The 22,532-nt window shown below is 33.2% G+C and overlaps 1 protein-coding gene across 7 annotated transcripts in view; it reads left to right on the top strand.

Annotated features, from left to right (window-relative positions):
- LOC128234063 (PTB domain-containing engulfment adapter protein 1-like) overlaps positions 1-22,532 on the top strand; it is a 32,712-nt gene that overhangs the window by 5,096 nt on the left and 5,084 nt on the right. For 2 of the 7 annotated variants that reach the window (XM_052948032.1, XM_052948029.1), the window contains exons 2-14: positions 5,224-5,369; positions 6,534-6,592; positions 10,060-10,193; positions 10,807-10,871; positions 13,524-13,595; positions 14,440-14,538; positions 16,244-16,381; positions 17,211-17,327; positions 17,908-18,012; positions 19,803-19,910; positions 21,009-21,150; positions 21,618-21,830; positions 22,338-22,462. In XM_052948032.1, the coding sequence (XP_052803992.1) occupies positions 10,184-10,193; positions 10,807-10,871; positions 13,524-13,595; positions 14,440-14,538; positions 16,244-16,381; positions 17,211-17,327; positions 17,908-18,012; positions 19,803-19,910; positions 21,009-21,150; positions 21,618-21,830; positions 22,338-22,462 (1,194 nt within the window). In that variant the 5' untranslated portion in view covers positions 5,224-5,369; positions 6,534-6,592; positions 10,060-10,183. Of the gene's footprint in view, positions 1-1,729; positions 1,885-5,223; positions 5,370-6,533; positions 6,593-7,828; positions 8,418-9,329; positions 10,194-10,806; positions 10,872-13,523; positions 13,596-14,439; positions 14,539-16,243; positions 16,382-17,210; positions 17,328-17,907; positions 18,013-19,802; positions 19,911-21,008; positions 21,151-21,617; positions 21,831-22,337; positions 22,463-22,532 lie in introns of those variants that run through there. The other 5 variants (XM_052948031.1, XM_052948027.1, XM_052948033.1 and 2 more) reach the window with 5 other exon arrangements.

Raw genomic sequence — 22,532 nt, 5'->3', positions numbered from 1 at the left:
AAAAAGTTCTAAATTCTCATTAATGTTCACATAATAACAAATCATTTGTAAGAGTGTTATTGATCAGATTTAACTTAACATTTGCGTTAACATAATAACCCATCGTGTTTACACATGTTATTGATCTGCAGACTATACTTTACATTCACGAAACATAATAATGCATAATTTGAATGAGTCTTATTGATTAGACTTAACATGAACTTCATGTTACCATAATAACGCATCATGTTTACACGTCTTATTGATCAGACTAAACTTGAACTTCATGTTACCATAATAACGAATAATGTTTACTTGTCTTATTGATCAGACTAAACTTGAACTTCATGTTACCATAATAACGAATAATGCTTACTTGTCTTATTGATCAGACTAAACTTGAACTTCATGTTACCATAATAACGCATCATGTTTACACGTCTTATTGATCAAACTAAACTTGAACTTCATGTTACCATAATAACGAATAATGTTTACTTGTCTTATTGATCAGACTAAACTTGAACTTCATGTTACCATAATAACGAATAATGTTTACTTGTCTTATTGATCAGACTAAACTTGAACTTCATGTTACCATAATAACGCATCATGTTTACACGTCTTATTGATCAGACTAAACTTGAACTTCATGTTACCATAATAACGCATCATGTTTACACGTCTTATTGATCAGACTAAACTTGAACTTCATGTTGCCATAATAACGCATCATGTTTACACGTCTTATTGATCAGAATTTAACATTCACTTTAACATAATAACAAATCATGTGGCCGATGGTTAAAAACTTTGTTAAAGTTAACAGTTACCATTTTAAATCATTACTACTCTGAGAGTTTAAATGGATGCACTTGTGATTTGCTGTGTCTAACAAGATTTGAGACAAATGTTTCACCTATACTTTATTTCAATATGTGAGTACGTCATCAAATATTTCACATTTAAAAGTTAGTTACCATAACATAATCATGTTCGAAACAATCGGCCCCATGTTTAAAATCATCTGATTGATCAGACTAACTTGTAAACTTTGAACAACGCAGTCAAACATTTAGACAATTAGTTGCACATTGTTTGAGCCTATTTACTTTTTTATCTAACTAAAAGGCAAAGGTCTCAAAAAATACTTGTAAGGTACATGTAGGGTATGCACATGGACAAAGTTTTTTTTTCTGTAATCTAGGGTCGAAAAAACAGTGTAGGGTCGAGGGGTTTTGCCAGGTAGGGGTGGTGGGTGGTACAGCTTGTTTTTTAGGCCTGGACATGCTCTAATGTCTTCATACAAGGATCAAATTGTGTTTTATTTTTAGAAAATTGGGGTGAATTTTCAGTTGTAAAGGTGAAAGAAACAATGCATACCAAATTTCTAAAATTGAAGTATTAAAATTAAGATGTTATTCCATCTTTGCATGATTAATTATTCAGCATTTATTTGAAATTACAAAGTTTATTCTAGTAGGGATACTTGAGAAATTTGAAGTAGTAATTAAAACAAAATGCTACTTTATACATGTGCATTTTCTAAAGTGCAATCACACTGTATATTATTGTTGATCAGATAAAAGTACCAGTTTCCTGAATTTGGCTTCATTATTGATGCAATTTCAGATTGTTTTTCATCCTAATTATGTAAATAAATGGCAGTATGTGATGTCGCATTATAAGAGGTTCGTACAATCTTTATAAGTGGTGTCACCCTACGCCATCTTGATGCTCAACTTTTGGTTATAAATGCTTCAATTGTGCAAACATTGGAACTTGATTGATCATTAAATTTGAATATTTTCCTTGCTTTTCAACAGATTTGTGTACAATTTACCTAAATTTCAGTTCTAAATGATATTTGTATTGTAATAGTGAAAGGATGTTGTAAAAAAGGTAGGGTATAACAAACTAAAAAGGGACAATGATGAAAAAAGCACATTATCTAGGGATGTGAAAAACTTTATGAATTTAACAGAAAATATTAGAAATGTGTTTTTTAGATAAGTAGATTTTAGTTTCAACTGCTGTATCAAGTTTGTATGTATCTGTAATCAGCTATTAATCTCATAGGCAATTAATATCCATAAAACTGGAAATAAATTGATTTAGGCAGTGATTTTTTCCAAAATAGTTTTACTGCCTGTGCTATTTCAATTTGGAAAATAAGATCGTTAATTTCCTGTTTTTACTGATGGTATTATATATTTTATGTGTACAATAACATATGGACTATTTCTAAAACATGTAAGCTAATGTCCAACTTTTTATATCTGTACTTTATAATATGATAAATATGAATACTGAGAAGTGTATTTTTTAATTTAAAAAATAACTCACGACAACATGTCTAGAATGGTTGTCACTTGTGTGTAGGTGTATTTAAAGAAACTTTTTGCACTGAAAATCTGCAGTGTGTTCAGTACAGATGTTTGCGGCGAACGTTTGTTGTTTGGTTCCCTGCTTGCAGTGTATGCACTGCATTGCAACAGGGATACAAAACAATAAGTTTGTAAGCGTTTTGTAAACGCTCGCTTTACTAAACGCACAGCTGATTAAGTCATCATATTCAGGATTTATTATTTTGAGTATAAAACATTGAGATATTTGAAATAAATATAAATACTTGTTTCCTTTGACTCTGTGAAACTGTGGCAGCTAAATAAAGATTATATTACTTTGACAAAGACACATTACTTTTGCAAAAAATGTGTATTTTACATTACGAAAAGCTGAAGGTACAGGTTACATACTACTAAATAAATATCCTATTTATTCTACATTTAATTGACCAATTTGTGAAATAACTCTGATTTCTAGTGCTTCACAACCTCCAACACCATATATACGGTAGGGGAAAGTTCCACATGTGTACTAAACAATAAATTTTAGAAAAAAGTAACTTTTTTTATTAAGAAAAATAAAATTAGTTGAATGTAACCACTGTCTTCTCGATAAAGTGACCAAATCCAGTGTTGGTAAAGTAGATCTGTTTTTGAAGTAACAAACCGATTCAGCGGCAAAACCTATCGATATGAGATGGTTATAATCCCCATGCTTTGATTAACTGTCTTGGTCAATGAAAAGAAATAAAGCAGTTTTTTTGTTACAATGAGACCAGTCTAATTGACATTTCTTACGCAAATTCTGTCAGTTTCAATCAAAACAATACATGAAATGTGCCCTGCTGATTTATTAAGTGTCACCCAATAGGTGTTGTTAAAACACACCATCAGTTGAATGAGTGGGCACTTCCGAATTGGTGTGATTTGGCCTAAACTGAAATTATACAACTGTAAAAAATACAACTGGAAATAGAATAACAAGTTAACAACGGTTGGCCTGCATGCAACTTAGACAATGCCGACACAATAAAAACTTAACAAATATCAGCGGTATTGGCCTAAAAGTACCAAAAAAAATCATTTTTTAATAGGAATCAAAATAATTCACTTAAGCTCTGTTGAGGCACAAACAAGGCTTTCTTTAGTGTTATTGTTTGACTTAATTACCATTTATTTAATAATGAATAATCATAATTTTAGTCCATGCATGCATCCTAAATACAAATAGGTTTTAATTGACAAAAACAAATTCTGTATTTAATTCAAAATTTATGTGTGGTAGATAATTGCCCGTCCTTTTCCAAGAACTGAGATTTTGTAACATGAATAATTCTTTTCATTAACTGTGTCATTGTTATTTATAAGTTTACTGTTAATCTAAAGTCAGACAGTTTGTGTCAGCATTTAAGCATATATGCACTAGAATTATAATATTTTGTGTGATACGTATTCCTGTATATATATATCAGAGTTGGCCTCTAACCCACCAGGTCTGATCACCTAATTAAAAGCATTTATGTTGCCTCTTGTTATTCTGAGGACCTGGCACTATGTAATAGTTTGTGTTTATTTTTGGTCAGCTAAATGATTAAGACAGCAGGCCAGGCACCAATTAATCATTTAGCAAACAAAAAAATTGCTAACTGTCTTCGTGTTCAGTGCAAAATGCTGCGGTTACGTCTTTATTATGGCCAGTGTACATGCGTGAGCTACTTTAAATAACTCACTTAAATAAATAATATTATAACATTTTTTTGTGAGATTATCTTGCCTTATGTGGAAGTTTTCCTCTAACCAGGTAGGTTCTGGGTCTGATCCTTCAAATGGGACCGCTTCATGCTGTGTCTCATTACACACGGACACTTTTACTGCTTTATATGCACAGAATTACTTTGGACTGATATGTATCAGCTCAAACATCATGCCTTCTAATGAAGTACTAATATATGTAAATGTAAAAACAATCTCAAATTTGATGACAACGAATATGATTGAATGATTAAATGAGAAAAGTTTATTAAAGTGTGCCCAAAAGGCAGGAAAGGAAAGAGTTGTTCATACCATGATCATAGGCTAAGAACATTTGAAGATAAAATGTATGTGTTAAGCATATTTCAATGTTAAATGACAAAATAACATCCTCAAAGATCCTTGATCTGAATCTTTCATGTTGTATATACGTCATTAGAAATAATAAATGTAGACACCTCATGTTAAATGACTGATTCGTAAACTCATTAACAATCAAGCAGCATCTCCCTAATGACCTGTCAGCAAGTTGATCATATGACAGCTACCAGGCCTTAATTATTTACTCATACAAACAATACGACCACTACATATTTTATGATCATGTTAGATAACTTAGGATACCTTGGTCTGTCAATGTGAGTAGGTAACATCACTGATTATTACAATGTATTCTCGATTTACAATGTGCTAAATATACATAACTTCCTATATATGTCATAGTTTATACTTATTGAACTGCTGTGAGGAGTGTTGGATGATCAATCTGGATAAAATTGGATGTTGTGGTTTTCTTGTTATTGAAAATAAACAACATTAAATTGTGAAAAAAGACTGCGTGGGAAAGAGGTTTAAAGAAATTAATCCCAATATAAATTACATGTAATTTGAGGAGGATGAAAGTGGTATATGTGTCTGTTTCTGATTAAAGATTTTGTGGGTTTGAGCCTCACCAGGGGTACTTTGTCATGTCCTCTAAAAATGGACACCATGCAGTACTGGTTTCTATCCATAGAAAGGACTCCAGCGTGATTCAAGCTGTCATATTTTGCTGCAATCAGCGAAATGAAATTATTATTCACCATGTACCTTGTGCGTCATAGTAATACAAATGTATCCTGTTTTATTATTGTCATTGTAGACGGCGGAGACTGTAAAGTTTACGGAGGGAAATCCTGGACTAACTTAGAGGGTTGGTGTCAGTTCTAAATTCCAATACCAGGAAGACGTTACAGAGGATTTCAAGGATTAATTTCTTTAACCCCATAACTCCATACATAAATTCAGGTAGGTAGTGCATTAATGCCTTGTGCTTATGATTAACTTGTAAATTGTATTGTTGAATTAATATAAATATATTATTACTATAAATATATTAACAAGCCTCTTTAAGTCTTATTTTAACTTCAGCCATTTGTAAAAGACACTTTGTCGGATGTACAATTAGAACTCCAAAGTGTGTTTGTTCTAAAGGTCATTCAAACTGATGGAAGATAAATAAAATAGCCGATTCTCAGGCCTCCTAGTGGTACCTTTTAAACCTGTATTAACCTTTAATTTTTAGAAAATGTTTTAAAACATTTATTTTTTTCTAAAAAGCCTGTCAAAACCTGTAATTTGATCGCAGTGCCTTGAGATTTTTCACTGAGTCTGTCTTGTCATGTTAGGTGCCCCCCAAATCATCTAAGTTACCTATTTAATGTCACATTGGAGAAAAAAATATGAATAGATGATACACCAGAATGTTCCTTTTCAGGCTACAAAAATGTCACTTACTCTATTTTTTATGCTTTAGGGTATGGGTTGTACGTCTAAAATTGCACCCCCAAAATTCACCCCTCTTCTGCTGAATCCTGGATCTGCCCCTCAGTATAGATAGTCAGAAAAAGCCTTTAGTTTATATCACGCCTCCAACATAATTGACGCAACGCCATTGGTCCATGCCTGGTCACACAGTGACCCCATATTTTTTCATATTGGGTCAACAAATTTATAACGTACCAAAATGGCGTCTATTTTCCAATTCCGATGAATATTCTGATGAATAAATTGAACATTAAAACAGCTTGTCAACATGATATATACTTGAAGGTGACCCGATATGGGATATACGGGGCGCAGGAAACCATATTTGGATTCAAGCTTTGCTCTCACCGGATATGGTTTCCTTTGCCCAGTATATCCAATACCTACTAACCACGTGACTTATTTTACTAAAAAGTGTGTCCTAAACACAGAGATTTACGGTAATACAGAAATCTCCTGAAAAACTTATATTAGGCTAATTGCAACTCTAAATATAAAACCTCTTTTTCATGGAGATCTACTAGAGTGGGCTGAATTATATTAACTTAGGTTGTTTTAAAGTTCAGAAAGGTTTTTTTTACTTAAGATTTACTGTGATGTAACCTAATATTCTGACTTGCTATAACCACACATTCTATGTTTTAGGAAAGCAAGTTATATCAACTGAAAAATCAAGGAAGTTGCATAATTACATGTAACAGCAGGTAATCAAATTTCAGTTTTATATTTCTTTATACCACTGTAGTTAATTGTAAGGTTTGATATTATTTTCACTGGGAAACAGTTTTTTTTCTCACAACTTAGGTAGATAGTTTGGCAAAAATGATGCATTTTGACAATATTTAGGATTTCCAATTTTGCCAAGAAATGAACAACAATCTTTCAAAAAAACAACAGAAAAGATAGAAGAATCAATACAGAAACAGTTTGGGTCATATATTTTTTATTAAAAACAAAAAGATTATTAAAAAAAAACCTGAACAAGGAAATTTTGTTTAGCATTGGGGAAAAAAGTACATGTATTAGCATAGGAAATGTGGATGAATTTCCGGCAAAAAAAGGTAAAGAAAATATATTGTGTACACAATTGCTTGATACCTCAAAGGGACGTAAATTTTGATGTACACATGTATTATGGAAATTTGTATTGTGTCCCTTGAGTTAAGAATAGCAAGCACATAATGATAAATACAAACATGGTAATTTGATACATGTATGGATACAAGGTAAATAATGGCAGAAAATGGTACAATATACTGTTCTTCAAAGAGCTATACAAAAATGATTAAGTTTTGAAGAGGAAGAAAATCAATAGTTTTCAATTGAAATGATTTTCTTTTTAAAATCATAAATAAAAATTGCACTTCTTTTTATTAAATCTCTTTAATGCACATCATGCAGGTTTTGATAAAAAGCTGTTGCAAAATCAACACTTCAATAGTTTTAAGTGTTTCTTTATAATCCTTCTCATAAAACAAGACAGAATTATGTTAGTTGTTTCAGCTATTTCTGCTATAGGTTCCCCCCCCCCCCCCCCCCCAGTTTTGAGATAAACACTGGCTTGTATACTGAATGTGCTAAATTTGAAACTTAATACATGCCACGTAACAGGCTCGTAGAAAAACTTTTGAGAGAGATATGGATTATGGATATATATATTTACATATTATGTACTTTTATTAATTTTCTTGTGGTGGTGAATTAGTCCATATTTTTCGTGACGTTGGACTATAACTTAAGGTTTATTTAGATTAAGAATTACCTTGGTGTAAACTAAGTTTGTATATTTCGTGACAGCTGTAAAATTGTGTTGAATGTTTAAGGACATGATAACTAAATGATGTGCTAAGTGATGTAAAAATGGCTGTAAGTGTTCTTTTCAAGAGGGAAAATACTGGGTTATTTAAGATGCAGCTTTGCAATATTTTAATTTGTTTTTTTATAGTTAAAATTTGATTAAAATCAAACATCTGTTTTGATATCAATTATTTACTGCAGATAGTGGTGATTTGTATAAACATGAATGGACGATTTACGATAATTAGAATATAGGTTAACAAAATATATATAAACAAACATACATGTACATAAAATAGGCATAAAATCATATAAGATACCGCTTTTATTTTTTTTAAAAGAGCAGACATTTCCATTCAGTTTAGATATTGAATTTATTGATTACTGGATTATTATCAGCATAAATATTAATGTAAAGATACAATGCATACCAAGCCTTAAATGTATAGTTATATTATATTTCTGTATAACATAGCATTACACAATTTTAAGTACATTATTAACCATAAAGTCCTTTGCTGTATACACATTAACAACAAATAATTATTTTCAATTGTTCTAGTATGAGGCAACATTCGCCCCTAATTGATTCCAGTGAGTAGTTAGAATCAGGATGTTCCCTCTCATGAACAGGAAACAAAACAAAAAAGCATACCAACTACCAGTTACTGCCTGTTTTCAGTTTTCATTGTTGGTTGTTGAAAATGGAGTTGTGACTTAAAGTATGTCCAAGTATGTATTTTTTGGCATGTATTAATGATTCTTTGATGAAACTATTTTCAGATTACTTGTTTTTATTGCTGTTGTTGTTTTTCAGACTTGTTTGAAAGTTGGATCATTGAAATATTTCACAGTATAACACTCTAATCAATTACTAGTGTATTTATTTGTGACTAATTTTGATTTTGTAACTTTTCTCCGTGTCAGATAGTTCACTTTCCTGGAAGTTGTCATCGGTTTTATTATACACTCCATCTCCTGCTAATTAATTGGTTCAGTCATAGAAATAGTCGATTGATTGGAACGATGATAAATATTTAATTTGTAGTGCAAGTCTGATGACTTCTGTTATTTGTAATAGGAACAGTCACTGAGTGTCTTTAACATACATGAATAAAATAGCACCAAGAATATGCAGGCGTAACAAATCATGCAGAACAAATAAGTGGGCTGTGAAGTGAATGTATCGGAATTACTGGTGTAGGGATATATCTTTCTCTTTTAAACTTTCATAAAATGAAAAATCACTCACTGGAAACACAATGTCAAATATGCTGATGGGTGTTAAATTGTTATGTAAACTACTTAGGTTAATATCAATGGCAAACAGTTTATATGATACTCATGTATTTTGTCTAGAGGTGTACTTTATCATTAATTTTAATCTTAGAAATAAATTACTGCGTAACAACATTTATCTTCAACTCCTTTCTTTTGTCTAAATGTGTACTTTAACATTCATTTTAATCTTAGAAATTAATTAACGGCATTTATAGAAAATATTTTATAATAATCAGTAATTGATAAATATTAAGTAAAAAGTAGCTTTAATGTATGCATTAATTTAATTATTACTTAAAGGCGCATAATATAGGTTTAGATGCCCAAAATATATTTATTTCATTTTAATTCCTAATCATGTTTAATGTAAATGTTAGCTATGAATTAAAAAACAACATGGATAAAGGCAAATATTTTTTTTTTATCTGTGCCTTAATCATATGCATGTTTATGTTTTTATCATTATGGTGAAATGAGTTAAACATGAAAATGCATTCAAATTAAAATAATATTTTTGGCATCAACCTTTATTGTGCGCCTTTAAAGTAAAACTAAAATAACAAGCTAGCTTAAGCCAGTGTAGAGCATCATATGATATGATACATTTTCATTATTATGATGACAGCCATTAGAAATTTGAATCTCAGGTAAAACACTTTACAATAGCCTTTGGATATTTGTACACATAAATTAGACATTTGTAAATCATTACAGCCATTGTTATTGAACATTTTACATCACTTAGACAAAACATAGTCAATTTTATTGCTATCTGAGTTACTAAGGACTTACAAAAGATAGTGAATTGCAGTATTCCCAAATAGTGGCTGTATAACAATGCTATTCACATCCAGGATGTTGTGATAAGAACGCTCTCTTAAAATAGTCAAGATGGTTACGTTCTGATAAAACTAAAATGTGAAACTAACTGCATATGACTGTGACAAATATACAAAACACCATGCGACATTTCATATCAGTTTATCAGTAATAGCTATGAGCATGCCTACGAGATAAAGATTATCAATAGATTGTACTTACATACTTACTAAACAATGGATAAAGCAAAAGTGTTCAAAGATTATTTTGTCAGTCGTCAGAATACTGTGCTGATTCCGAGTGAGGAGTTTGGACTTAGGAAGTTCATAAATGTCGGCATAAATCGCTCGCTGAGTCTATCGAGAATTGAAGAGCTGTCTAAAAACCACTACGAAGACATGAGATCAGGTTTGCAATTGTTTTTGTTTTTTTACCTAGGCTTACATTAATTATAAGTTATTTATGACAAATTAAAAAACTTTTTCAAGCGGTCGCTGTTGCTCCCCTGGAATAAAATTGTTTAATTTGTTATAAATTAACTACAACTTCAAACTTTCTCCATAGTCTGTCAAATAATTGGAGCAGCAATGTTTCCAACTTGATGTTAGTGTATATGCAGTGATAAGGTATTATGAATATAAGAAAGTAAGACATCAGGTTTAATATTACTCAAGTTAAAATTATTACGTTGAAGGATGAGATGTGGATTTTTTATTTTTTAGTAAGAGATGAACTTCAATTAATTTATTCAAATTACTATTTAAATTGTATTATAGAACATTTACCCAGATGAACATGATACTTCAAGTCATAAAAGCTCCCGGGACAAACTTAGTAGTAAATAGATCATATTTTTGTCTGGTACAATTGTACCTAGTTCTTATTTTGTGATGGGTTTTGTGTATGTAAATAATATATATCATAATTTTGTCAAGTACGATCATGCCTAGTTCTTATTTTGTGATGGGTTTTGTGTATGTTAATAATTATATGTATCAAACATATATATTCTGTTTCACAGGTAACAAGCAGTGGATCCATCCACCAGATGCCCTCACCAAGGGTCACATTCTCTACAATGTCAAGGTCAGTGGAGTATACTAGATTGAAGATGTAGATCAAGGTCGTTGTGTGGGTGATTATTACTGTTAAATGAAGTTAGCATGAAAGAACCAAATGATTCAAGGTCACATTCTCTATAATGTCAGTGTAAGAAAGGTCAAGTATTTATGTCAAGGTTATTATGTGTGTGTGGTGTTTGATTAATTGTTAAAATTAGTAAGCAACAAAGAAAAATGCACATTTTCTCTTGATGCATTCTGTAAAATGTTAGTGTCTGTATTAAAGGTAGGGTCAAGGTCATGTGTGTGTAATTATAAACATTATAATACATATCAAAGACAGTCGTTATTGTTGTCAGCGTCATATCAGATCTAGAATTTGGTAGCAAATAATGATACAGATGCAAGCTGAGAAATTAACATTCACATCTATTTCAAGGTTGGCATGATAAATCAGTTCATTGTCATTATGTATCAATATAGACAAGGCCAAGGTTATTTGATGTGTAGTTGTAGAAAGAGGTTTGCACAACTCACTGAATGGCCTGACGTAGAATTATGCATTTTTAACATGGAGGTCAACGTATGAAAATTTAATTTTGTTTTCTATACAGAATTTGTTAAACATTTTAACTGTATATTTGTCAGATACCTTGACTGAGGGTTATTTTCTGTGCTGTGTCTGAATGCCAGTGTGAGGGGTCAAGGTCATTTCATCTGTCATTACATGTACAGAACATAATTTTATTTTTAGAATTCAAACATAACGAAATGTATTAAATGTCTGTTGTTGTTTTTTTATGTTCAATAATAAATCAACTTTAATAAGACACATTTATTACATTGTCAAATTTGAAACTTTCATAAGGTTAGAAATTACATCAAGACCTTTTATTTCAAATTGTTTGTTTTTAGAAAAAAAGAAAATGTTCTTTGAAAAAACGTTAAAAAACAAACTCTTTATCTTAAGAATGCATTAGCTAATTCATACACATGATAGGTACCTGTGTTACTAGATTTTACAGCAGATATAGATCATACAGACCTGCAGGGCACCAGACTTAATGGTGGATGTCTGTTTTAGGTGTCTTGTCAGATACAATATGTGGTTGCATAATGGTGAAAGTGCAGTACTTGAATGAACTGATTTATTTTTTGAAAAAAGTTGTTGTTATGAATTTAAATGTAGGTCGGTGTTAAAATTCTTGGGTGCATGTGAAATGACTTTATTTTGATAAAATATTTGATTTGCGTTCTGATGCTGGCTTTTGAAAAGTCATGTCAAAAACAGCAACTTATTTGGAAAGGCACTGTCTTCTTTTATTATGAGTGAAATATCAATTTGAGTGTCATTTTTTTAGCATGACTATTCGAAGAATATGGAGAGCTATACTACTCACCCAAGCGTCGGTGTCGGCATTGGCGCAACACCCTGGTTAAGGTTTTGCATGCAAGCACACATAGGTTAATATCTCAGCAACTACTTGAGGTATTGCATTGAGACTTGATATAATGGTACTCAACCATCCAACCTACTTAATGAACCAAGTAAGATACCGTAACTCTAGTTTGCTTTTAAAGCAAATAATAGGACTTGATTATTTGCTTTGAAATTCTGGTTAAGGTTTTGCATGTAAGCACACTTAGGTTAATATCTCAGCAACTACTTGAGGTATTGCATTGAGACTTGATACAATGGTACTCAAACATCCAGCCTACTTAATTAACCAAGTTAGAAAACTCTAGTTTGCATCAAATTCAAATAATGGCCCCTTTTTTTGACATAGAAATTCTGGTTAAGGTTTTGCATGTAACCACTTTTAAGTCAATACCTCAGCGAATACATCATGTATTGCATTGAAACTTTACACACAGGCTCCCAACCATTTTAACCTTCTTCTTTAATCAAGTAAGATAACTCTATCTTTGATATTATGTAATTTTTGCCCCTTTATTAGAGACTTAGAAATTCTGGTTAAGGTCTTGCATGTTAGCACACATAGGATAATATCTCAGCAACTACTTGATATATTGTGTTGAGACTTTATACAATGGTATTCAACCACCCAACGTAATTGAATAACCAAGTTAGATAACTGTATTTTGCAAATAATGGCCCTTTATTATTAGACTTAAAAATTCTGGTTAAAATTTTCAATGTTTATGTTTATATCTCAGCACATCATGTATTGCATTGAAATCTAACCTAGCAGTGATCCATGCATGTTTCGCCAAACTTTTCAATCCTTACATTGAAATGCGGCGGAATAGTCGATCGCGCTGTCTCTGTAACAGCCCTTGTTTTATTTTTTTTGTATTTTTATTTTTGAGTGTCATAGCAAAACATATTTTCATAAGTGGCAAAGCCGTAATTGAAGGTATATGATCATGAGTGAACAAGGGTATAATCTAACGCTGAAATCAACAAATATCCTACATATATTTTTTTCTCTAATAGAATCTGAAATAAATGGAGCATTTCTAGTCAAAAATTAATAATGATCATACTGCGTCATAGGGTTGCAACGACATTATCATACATAAACTTTAATGTTGGCCATAAACCACACAAAACATTTCAAGAATTTAACACTCATGAAGCATGTTAGTAAATATGATCAGGTTGTCATCAGTCTGGCAAAATACAAGTTTCTTGCATTATTTTGTGACATTTCAGTTCTACGGTGAAAGTGAAGTAGACTCTCCAAAGGGCACGGATGTCGTAAAAGATGCCATACGAAAACGCAAGGTACAGTTTCATTCAAATTAATTCAGTACCATGAATGTTTAATGGCTTAAAAAGTCACATGCAAAAATATTGCAAACCTGCAATAAAGTAATAATAGTAAAAGATCCAGTTTTAAGTAGTTTTTAGAAGATAGCAGCTTTAAAAGGTTGCATTTTATATAGGACAACTTGTGTAATACAAGTACCTGTATTTAAATTGTTTGAGCAATTTTACGCCTTGTGTTTATATTCTGTATTAAATCCAGTTATTCAGTGTCACCGTGTTTTTTGCAAAGAGAATAACAACGGGAAGTTTTTCCACAAAAGAGGAAATTAATATTGAATCTAATTTCTGAAAAGAATAAGAAATTGAAGTTGATTAAACAATAGGTAACTAATATGACAGTCAAATTATCTACACTTAACGCAAGAAAAAAATAACTGACATATATCAAAAATGAACAAATATTATCAAATTATTACAATATCTCCTATAGATTGTAAGATGGGTGGGGTAATATGACGCAGATGGGTCAGGGGGGCAGCTGTCTGTTTCTAGGGTGGTTCATATATAGTTCATATATTGCCGATTAAACAATTGTTTTCCAAGGAATGACTAGACTGCAGGAATAAGTTTGTTTAAATTGTTTTACTGTAATAACATGACCTATACTCAGCTAATGGTTTATCATTAGACACAAGTAGGTAGATCATTAAGTGTGACAACGCCCAATTAATGAATCGACACGAGTGGCTTGTTTGAAGTGATAAAATATAAGTGGAATCAACAGAGCATGCGTCTTATATAGAAAGTGTTAGTCTTTTATAAAATTAAGCAAGAAGTATCTTGTTATATTTTCTTTCAGTTTAACAAGACATTGCGCAAGACAGAAGGTCAGAAAACTCCCAAGGTGGAACTGTCAATATCAGTAGATGGTGTCTCAATCCAGGAACCAAAAACCAAGGTAAGTGCTGCATTACAGTACTGTAGGGTACTTGCTGCGTTCTTATAGACGTCACAGTCCTGTAGAGTACTTGCTGCGTTCTTATAGACGTTTCAGTCCTGTAGGGTACTTGCTCCGTTCTTATAGACGTTACAGTCCTGTAGGGTACCTGCTGCGTTCTTATAGATGTCACAGTCCTGTAGAGTACTTGCTGCATTCTTATAGATGTCACAGTCCTGTAGGGTACTTGCTGCGTTCTTATAGACGTTACAGTCCTGTAGGGTACTTGCTGCGTTTTTATAGACGTTACAGTCCTGTAGGGTACTTGCTGCCTCATATATAGGTGTAACAGTCCTGTAGGGAACTTCCTGCCTCATATATAACCTAAACAGTCCTGTAGGGAACTTGCCGCCTCTTATATAACCGTTACAGTCCTGTAGGGTACTTGCTGCCTCTTATATAACCGTAACAGTCCTGTAGGGTACTTGCTGCCTCTTATATAACCGTATCAGTCCTGTAGGGTACTTGCTGCCTCTTATATAACCGTATCAGTCCTGTAGGGTACTTGCTGCCTCTTATATAACCGTTACAGTCCTGTAGGGTACTTGCTGCCTCTTATATAACCGTTACAGTCCTGTAGGGTACTTGCTGCCTCTTATATAACCGTTACAGTTCTGTAGGGTACTTGCTGCCTCTTATATAACCGTATCAGTCCTGTAGGGTACTTGCTGCCTCTTATATAACCGTTACAGTTCTGTAGGGTACTTGCTGCCTCTTATATAACCGTATCAGTCCTGTAGGGTACTTGCTGCCTCTTATATAACTGTATCAGTCCTGTAGGGTACTTGCTGCCTCTTATATAACCGTTACAGTCCTGTAGGGTACTTGCTGCCTCTTATATAACCGTTACAGTCCTGTAGGGAACTTGCTGCCTCTTATATAACCGTTACAGTTCTGTAGGGTACTTGCTGCCTCTTATATAACCGTTACAGTCCTGTAGGGAACTTGCTGCCTCTTATATAACCGTTACAGTTCTGTAGGGTACTTGCTGCCTCTTATATAACCGTTGCAGTCCTGTAGGGAACTTGCTGCCTCTTATATAACCGTTACAGTCCTGTAGGGAACTTGCTGCCTCTTATATAACCGTAACAGTCCTGTAGGGTACTTGCTGCCTCATATATAACCGTAACAGTCCTGTAGGGTTATTGTTGCGTTCTTATAGACATTATGGTCCTGTAGAGTACTTAATGCATTCCTAAAGAAGTACTGTGTTCTTATAGACGTTACAGTTCTGTAGGGTACTTAATGTGTTCTTAAAGAAGTAGTGTGTTCTTATAGATGTATCAGTCCTGTAGGGTACTTGCTGCATACATACAGTTGTTACAGTCCTGTATGGTACTTGCTGCGTTCTTACAGATGTAACAGTCCTGTAGGGTACTTGCTGCGTTCGTACATATGTTACAGTCCTGTAGGGTACTTAATGTGTTCTTAAAGAAGTACTGCGTTCTTATATATGTTACAGTACTCTAGGGTACTTGCTGTGTTCTTACAGATGTTACAGTCCTGTAGGGTTACTTGCTGCATTCTTACAGATTTTACAGTCCTGTAGGGTACTTGCTGCATTCTAACAGATGTTACAGTCCTGAAGTGTACTTGCTGCGCTCTTACAGATGTTACAGTCCTGTAGGGTACTTGCTTATAAGTTATGTTTTCTCATTTTTTACAGATAGTGAAGCACTCATATCCTCTCCACCGAATATCATACTGTGCAGACGACAAATCAGACAAACGCATGTTTACATTCATCGCTAAATCTCCTGAAACCAGCAAGCACAACTGCTATGTGTTTGCGAGTGAGCGAAATGTAAGTTCATTAGAACTAAGTATTTACTCAGGAATAAGTGCACTTTCACGGTCACATTCAAACATCAGGATACTTGCAGGTACAATAACTTCAACTTAAAGATTTGGAAAGGTTCAATATGAACGAATCATGAAAATGTTATACAATAATTGTTCTTTTAATCAAATCAGGCAAAATATGTTTGTTTTATTGGGCTATTATTGTTAACATCATTAAAGATGCCATTTGTAGTTAACAGGAACTTTTAAACACTAAAAAACAAGGATTAGAGCCTTCACAATTATTCATCCTCAATGAATTTGAATCTGACCATCTGTGATTTCACAGTACTTAAGGAGAAAAGATCAAAGCAAAACAAATATCACCAATTAAAATAGCTTGAATTCTTGTCATAATTGTTCCTTATCTTGGAAGAAAAAGGTCGAGGAATAGTCAGTTATCCTTATGTGAAAACTTTGGTCTCAGCCTTAACTACATAAAGTTCAAGAGATTTACATAAAACTTTGCACACTTGTTTTTAGTTGCAATATGAACATGTGTAGCATGGCCCATAAAGCTGGCTTTAATTATGTGTAGTAATGTTCCTTCATTGTTAGAAAAAGTTGTTGTCTTTTTCATTTTTTTAACTCGAGCAAAAACTTAATAAACATTTAGATAATAACATGGAGCTTTGTTCACATGTTAATAGTGACAACCTGCGAATGTGTAGTAACTCTTAGTTTTGCTCCTTGTTTGATTGCAAAAACACAGACTAGTGTTTAAAGTTTTCTCAAGTTTGCTCTTGTTTTAGGATGTTATCATTTTCTGTACATGTCTTTCTGTCTTGCAGGCTGAAGAAATTACATTAACGATAGGCCAGGCATTTGACCTTGCATACAGGAAGTTCCTGGACACCCAAGGGAAGGACGCAGACGTTAAAAAACAACAGCAGAGCCTGCAGAAAAGGGTAAAAAACATGTAGGGAAGCAGGGATTGTAAATGTAGGAAAACTGAGGGGGCTGTATTTATAAAGGTACTTCTGGTAAATTTTCCAACTAAGATTAGTGGAATTCTTCCCTTTTCTGTGTTGATTTTAATAAAAATTTATTATGGTTGGACAGAGAAAATATGGAAAAAATACATGTAAAATGGTGTCAAATGTATGTACCAATTTAAATAAGATGTAAATGAAACAGTGTAAGCAAAATAGTTGCTTTATGAATTTGGCTTGAGAAAGAGATTTGTTCTCCCCTTAGAAATATTTGACCCAAGGCCCTGAAATAAAAAGTTGAGTTGGGGGAGAGGTTACTGCGGTAAAGCTTGAATTTGTGAGTGAATTGATACATTATAAGCACTAATGTGATAGTATGGGCTTAAGGTGTATCCAAGGAGTTAGGTTGAAGAGAAAAATAGAACAGAGGTTTAGTAGGACTCTTGTTGTAAAATATGTAAACAGAAGAAAGTTGTTTTCTCGGAATATTTCAGTATACTGCATTAGGTATTTGTATGCTTCTGTTCATGTTACATATCTCTTGTGAATGTTTTAGGTTGATCAGCTAGAGAAAGAGAACACTCAGCTGAAGCAACGGATCCGAGATTTGGAACATATGAAAGACCGGCCAGACATTGAACAGTACAAACAAACACACCAGGTGCGTAAGACTCCTGTATTTGGTTAAATGAAGTAGGGTCATTATTGTGCATTTCATCATTATCAGAACCAAGGCATTTTGGGGGAGGGGGTCTTTTAAAATTGTTTGTCCTAAAACTTCGAATATCAGCAGCATGGAGTAATACGTCTAAGTTTGTTTATAAGGTTGAAAGAAGGCATCCATGTCAAAAACAGAATGCTGTTTTGCAAATATTGAGCATTTTCAAACCTTTCCTTCAAGTGTTATAATCATTGGTAACCTTGGTTTTGTAGCATAAGTTTAAGCGAAACAGTGAATTGTTTCTGAATTTTGTGTTCAAAGAGTGGCGGTCTGTTTTAATACCTGCATTGTCATTTGAAGGTATATGTAAATTAACGCTGTGTTAGGGATTACAACTTCAGTTGGATTAACCCTTTCATGTGCTATCTCCATATTAATGAATCTGAATAAAACCTTCGTAATTGTCCTTATCGGTCCAAAAAAGTTCTTTGGTCTAATTCAATAACCAACATAGACCTAACTTAAATTCAAGAGTAGAATCTGAGTGTTTTGATTGGACTGTAAAAATAACTAGCAAGACACTGAATGGAATGTCTAAGGCTAAGGATAAGAATTATATTGAATACTGCCTCTTGTTTTGTATTCTAATATCAATCTTCACTAATTGTCCTGTTTTTGTTTTGCGGTACTTTCATGCCTGGGTATTGGTAGGAAGCTGGTAAATGTATGATACTGTTATGTATGTTTGATTTCTATAACTATCATAATTCTTATCTTTCATATAATATGAACAAATCTGATCAGAAAATCAGTAGGAATTGAAATGGAGAAGTTTTCTTCGTTAAATTTTAAAAATAAATTACAATTGCTTTCTCATGACTTTGTAATAAAAACCTAGACTTTGTAAATATAGTTTAGTATTGAGTAATTACAAATTGGATATAGATGTGATGAACTTTAAAACTCAATTTCTTGAAACATTGTAAATCCATTGCAAGTAACTCTTGGCTAAATGAAGTAAGCTTGTTATGCTTATGATGTTTCAAAAAATTGCGGTAAGAACATTAAGTATTGTTTAAGGTAAAAGTAAAGAGTTAAGACAGACTTTGCTATTATATCAAAAATTCTGTTTTTATGAGTTGCATTTTTTAGCCATATCTGGGGAAAATATTTATTATATGTAAAATGAATACATGTTTTAATTTTGCTGGGTCCATTTTAATTTTTTTACTGTTTTGACCAGGTTTCAAATCCATCACCCTTTTTATCATAAGCAAACATCATTCGTTTAATGTTTTCCTTTATTTTTATGTTTGCAAGATGTCAATTTTACAGAAAATCTGGAAAACTAAACGTATGCGTTATAAAAGCAAGTTTATATATATACATCACTAGAGAATGACTCTAATCTTTATGTAAATGAAGTTATAATCAATAAAAATCATCTATAAGTATCAAAATGCATACCTTGAAGGCCTGTATATTTGAGATTCGTAGTTACATTTGAACAGAGTATTTACATATCAGAATCGTCTTTGTCAGATTTGAGCGTGTTTTTGTCTTGCCTGAAGTACTTTTATGTTTACATGTGCTAACTCATTAGTAACCTCTTTCTCCTCATTTCATATGACCTTCGTTTTTAATGCTCATGAGTTACCTTCCATGTCATTCACAGTGTTACCTCCCTTGTACTTGCAACTTCCATTTACAGTATTACATCTCTCATACTTAACTACCATATATGGAATGTTACCTCCCTTGTAATTACAACTGCCATTTGCACTCCCCAGATATCTAGTCTGGTGGATATCTCTAGCAATGTGAATGGGGAGTCCTCCGTTTTCACTTTCCAAAACAACATGGGTGAAACTAGCACTGACAGTCCCAACGCAAGCCAGGTAGGATGGTAGATAAACGGACACTTATAGTTTTACTCCGTCACACGTAGCTGGAAAATGTACTGTAGTTTTTGTTTTATGTGTGTTCACATGTTCAAGCTTTTTGTGCATATCATGTTAAAGTGATAAGCTTTGCCTTGTAATGAAATTCAGACTTACTGTAGTTTGGAAAATATCAAAAGCTTGAAACTAACCATTGGGAGCAACTTATAGCCACATGTACAAGTATTTATATTTATCTGCATGAACAACTGGTGTAATTATCACTATATACCCTGTGCCTGTAGTTTTACAAACAGTGCTAATTTGGGGCAACAGTAATTGCATGAGTATCTGAAATGCCTTGATTTTATATTGTTTGTTGTTGTTGTTGTTGTTTTAAGAAGAAATCAGTTGCATTATAGTCGGTGTTTTGTTTTTTTGTGGTCGAGGCATTGTTGTTGTCAATATATTAAAGGGACTAGACACCAAATGCTGCCAAAATCGGTATTTTCTCAGACCAAGTCTAGAATTTCAATATGAGCTATTATGAAGCCAAAAATACATCAGTTTGGATGATTTTAAGAATATATTGTCGCTATCTCAGTGCGTAATGGTTTCCCAGTTAATAGTTTGTATATTTAGCATGTGCAATTGTATCTTTTGGTATCGCGTCCCTTAAGAACTATTAAACGAGTCATTAAACAACTTAGTTTGAAGATATGCAAATATAACAAGTCCCATAACTCTGCATAAAATATTTATTGAGTGTTATCCCATGATAGCCTGACAAAACTGGCAGAACATGGGCATCCTCTTGCGGAACTGTTGTTTTGTTTGTTGCCTTGGTAATATGTAAAGTTACTATATAACTTGTTTATGATTGAATAGTGCATGCAATTGAAATAAGGTGGGAAGGTGTATTATACCAGTACATAGTACATACTGTTTTTAGCCATTAGGTAACTAGTACTGATTGGAATGCCTCTTAACTCAATATTAAATGGCTCCAAATGAATATTGAATGACTCGAAATAACTATTGAATGGCTTAAACTCACTATTGAATGGCTCTTGCAGCTGTAAAATTTCTACAAGACTTTTTCCCCATCCATTTCAGCCAAGCTCTCCAAAGCTGACTACAGTGGGCCGTAAACTGGAGAATCTGATGTTTGAGCCTGACCCATTTACATCAGGGGGCGGAGTCTCTAATGGCCACACATCTCCTAGAACCCCTGGTACCCCAGGCACACCAGGAATTAGTAAGCTACATTATAGTGCTACATGCTTGGAAACATCATGTCAGAGCTTTTAGGGGGTGCAGACTAGTCTTTGCTTAACTCGGGTTGGCCCCATCTTATCATGATCTTATTGTGTAATCACTTTCTTAAACCTACCCTTCTTTATATCAATGATATCTATTTAGAAAGTTGTAGTTCTTTTTGTCAGTTTAGTCATAGTTTATTTCATTTAGCAAGCAAAACATGCAATTCAATTTGTACAGCTGACACAATTCTAAACAAGATTCTTAATTTAACGATTTTTGTCATACACAAACTGATAAGAGGACCCCATTATGCATATTATCTGATCATATTTGATAGATCTATTTTTTAAGATGATTAACTTTTATCACTTTTATGTTAAGATACTTGAATATTGTATGATCGATATCACCTTTCTCACTTAGTCACATTCACTGCATTGTTACTCTGTTGTAACTTCATAGTTTCACCCCCACCCCCTTCAACACGATCACGAAACAAGCCTGGGACCCCTGCCACACCTGTAACGCCCCAGCAGGCCCCACCTCCACCATCTGGGGTCACTCCCCAGGGGTCACAGAGCAACGACCTTGATGAGCTGGCTTCAGTATTTATGTCGTCGAATATGTCCAATGTGTCATCTCCGTCGGCAGTTCAAAATAACTACAATAATAATTGTAAGTAGAATCTATGCGTAAAATAAAAGTCATGTTTAAAAAACATTTGAAAATTGGTACATTTACAATGGACTTTAAAATCGATAAAAAATTTGGTTTCATGAAATCTCTGAAACAAAAATATATAGAAAAGTGGTGTATTTAAATCTAATGGACAGTGCTTTACTTATTAATTTTTATTACAACAACACATGTTATTGTGTGTTTTTATCATTTGTGGTATAAATATGTCTACAAAATACATTGCTGATATTAAAACCACTGGAATAAGAGTGTTTAATTTGTATTATGTGAACTAGAACCGGCTTAGATCTTTAAGTGTGATGTAACGGCCAAACAAATGAATCGATTCTGTCATGTACACCTTTAACCAATATACCTTGTACTTGAACAGCATGTCTGAAGTCTTGAGCTATAACTGCAATCAGCAGACAATACAGAACCATTCTATTGTCCACTACACTATTATACATGATTCATTAAAGGTGTTCCACACTTCCATTCCAGATGTAAATCCATTCAGCAGCCCGTCAATGGCGTCTAAGGACCCTATGGACCCCTTTGGAATGGCCTCATTCACCCCACAGGGTACACTACAACAGTCCAACAGCATTGAATACAACGATATACAGGTATGTGGTCAGCCTTGTAATATAGGAGATGGTACAGTTTGCTGTGGTCAGTCTTGTCATATAGAAGATG

Source organism: Mya arenaria, chromosome 5, assembly GCF_026914265.1.
Source record: "Mya arenaria isolate MELC-2E11 chromosome 5, ASM2691426v1".
NCBI classification, from domain to species: domain Eukaryota; kingdom Metazoa; phylum Mollusca; class Bivalvia; order Myida; family Myidae; genus Mya; species Mya arenaria.
Note: the sequence above shows the minus strand (reverse complement) of the source record. Positions and strands in the feature narration are given on the sequence as shown.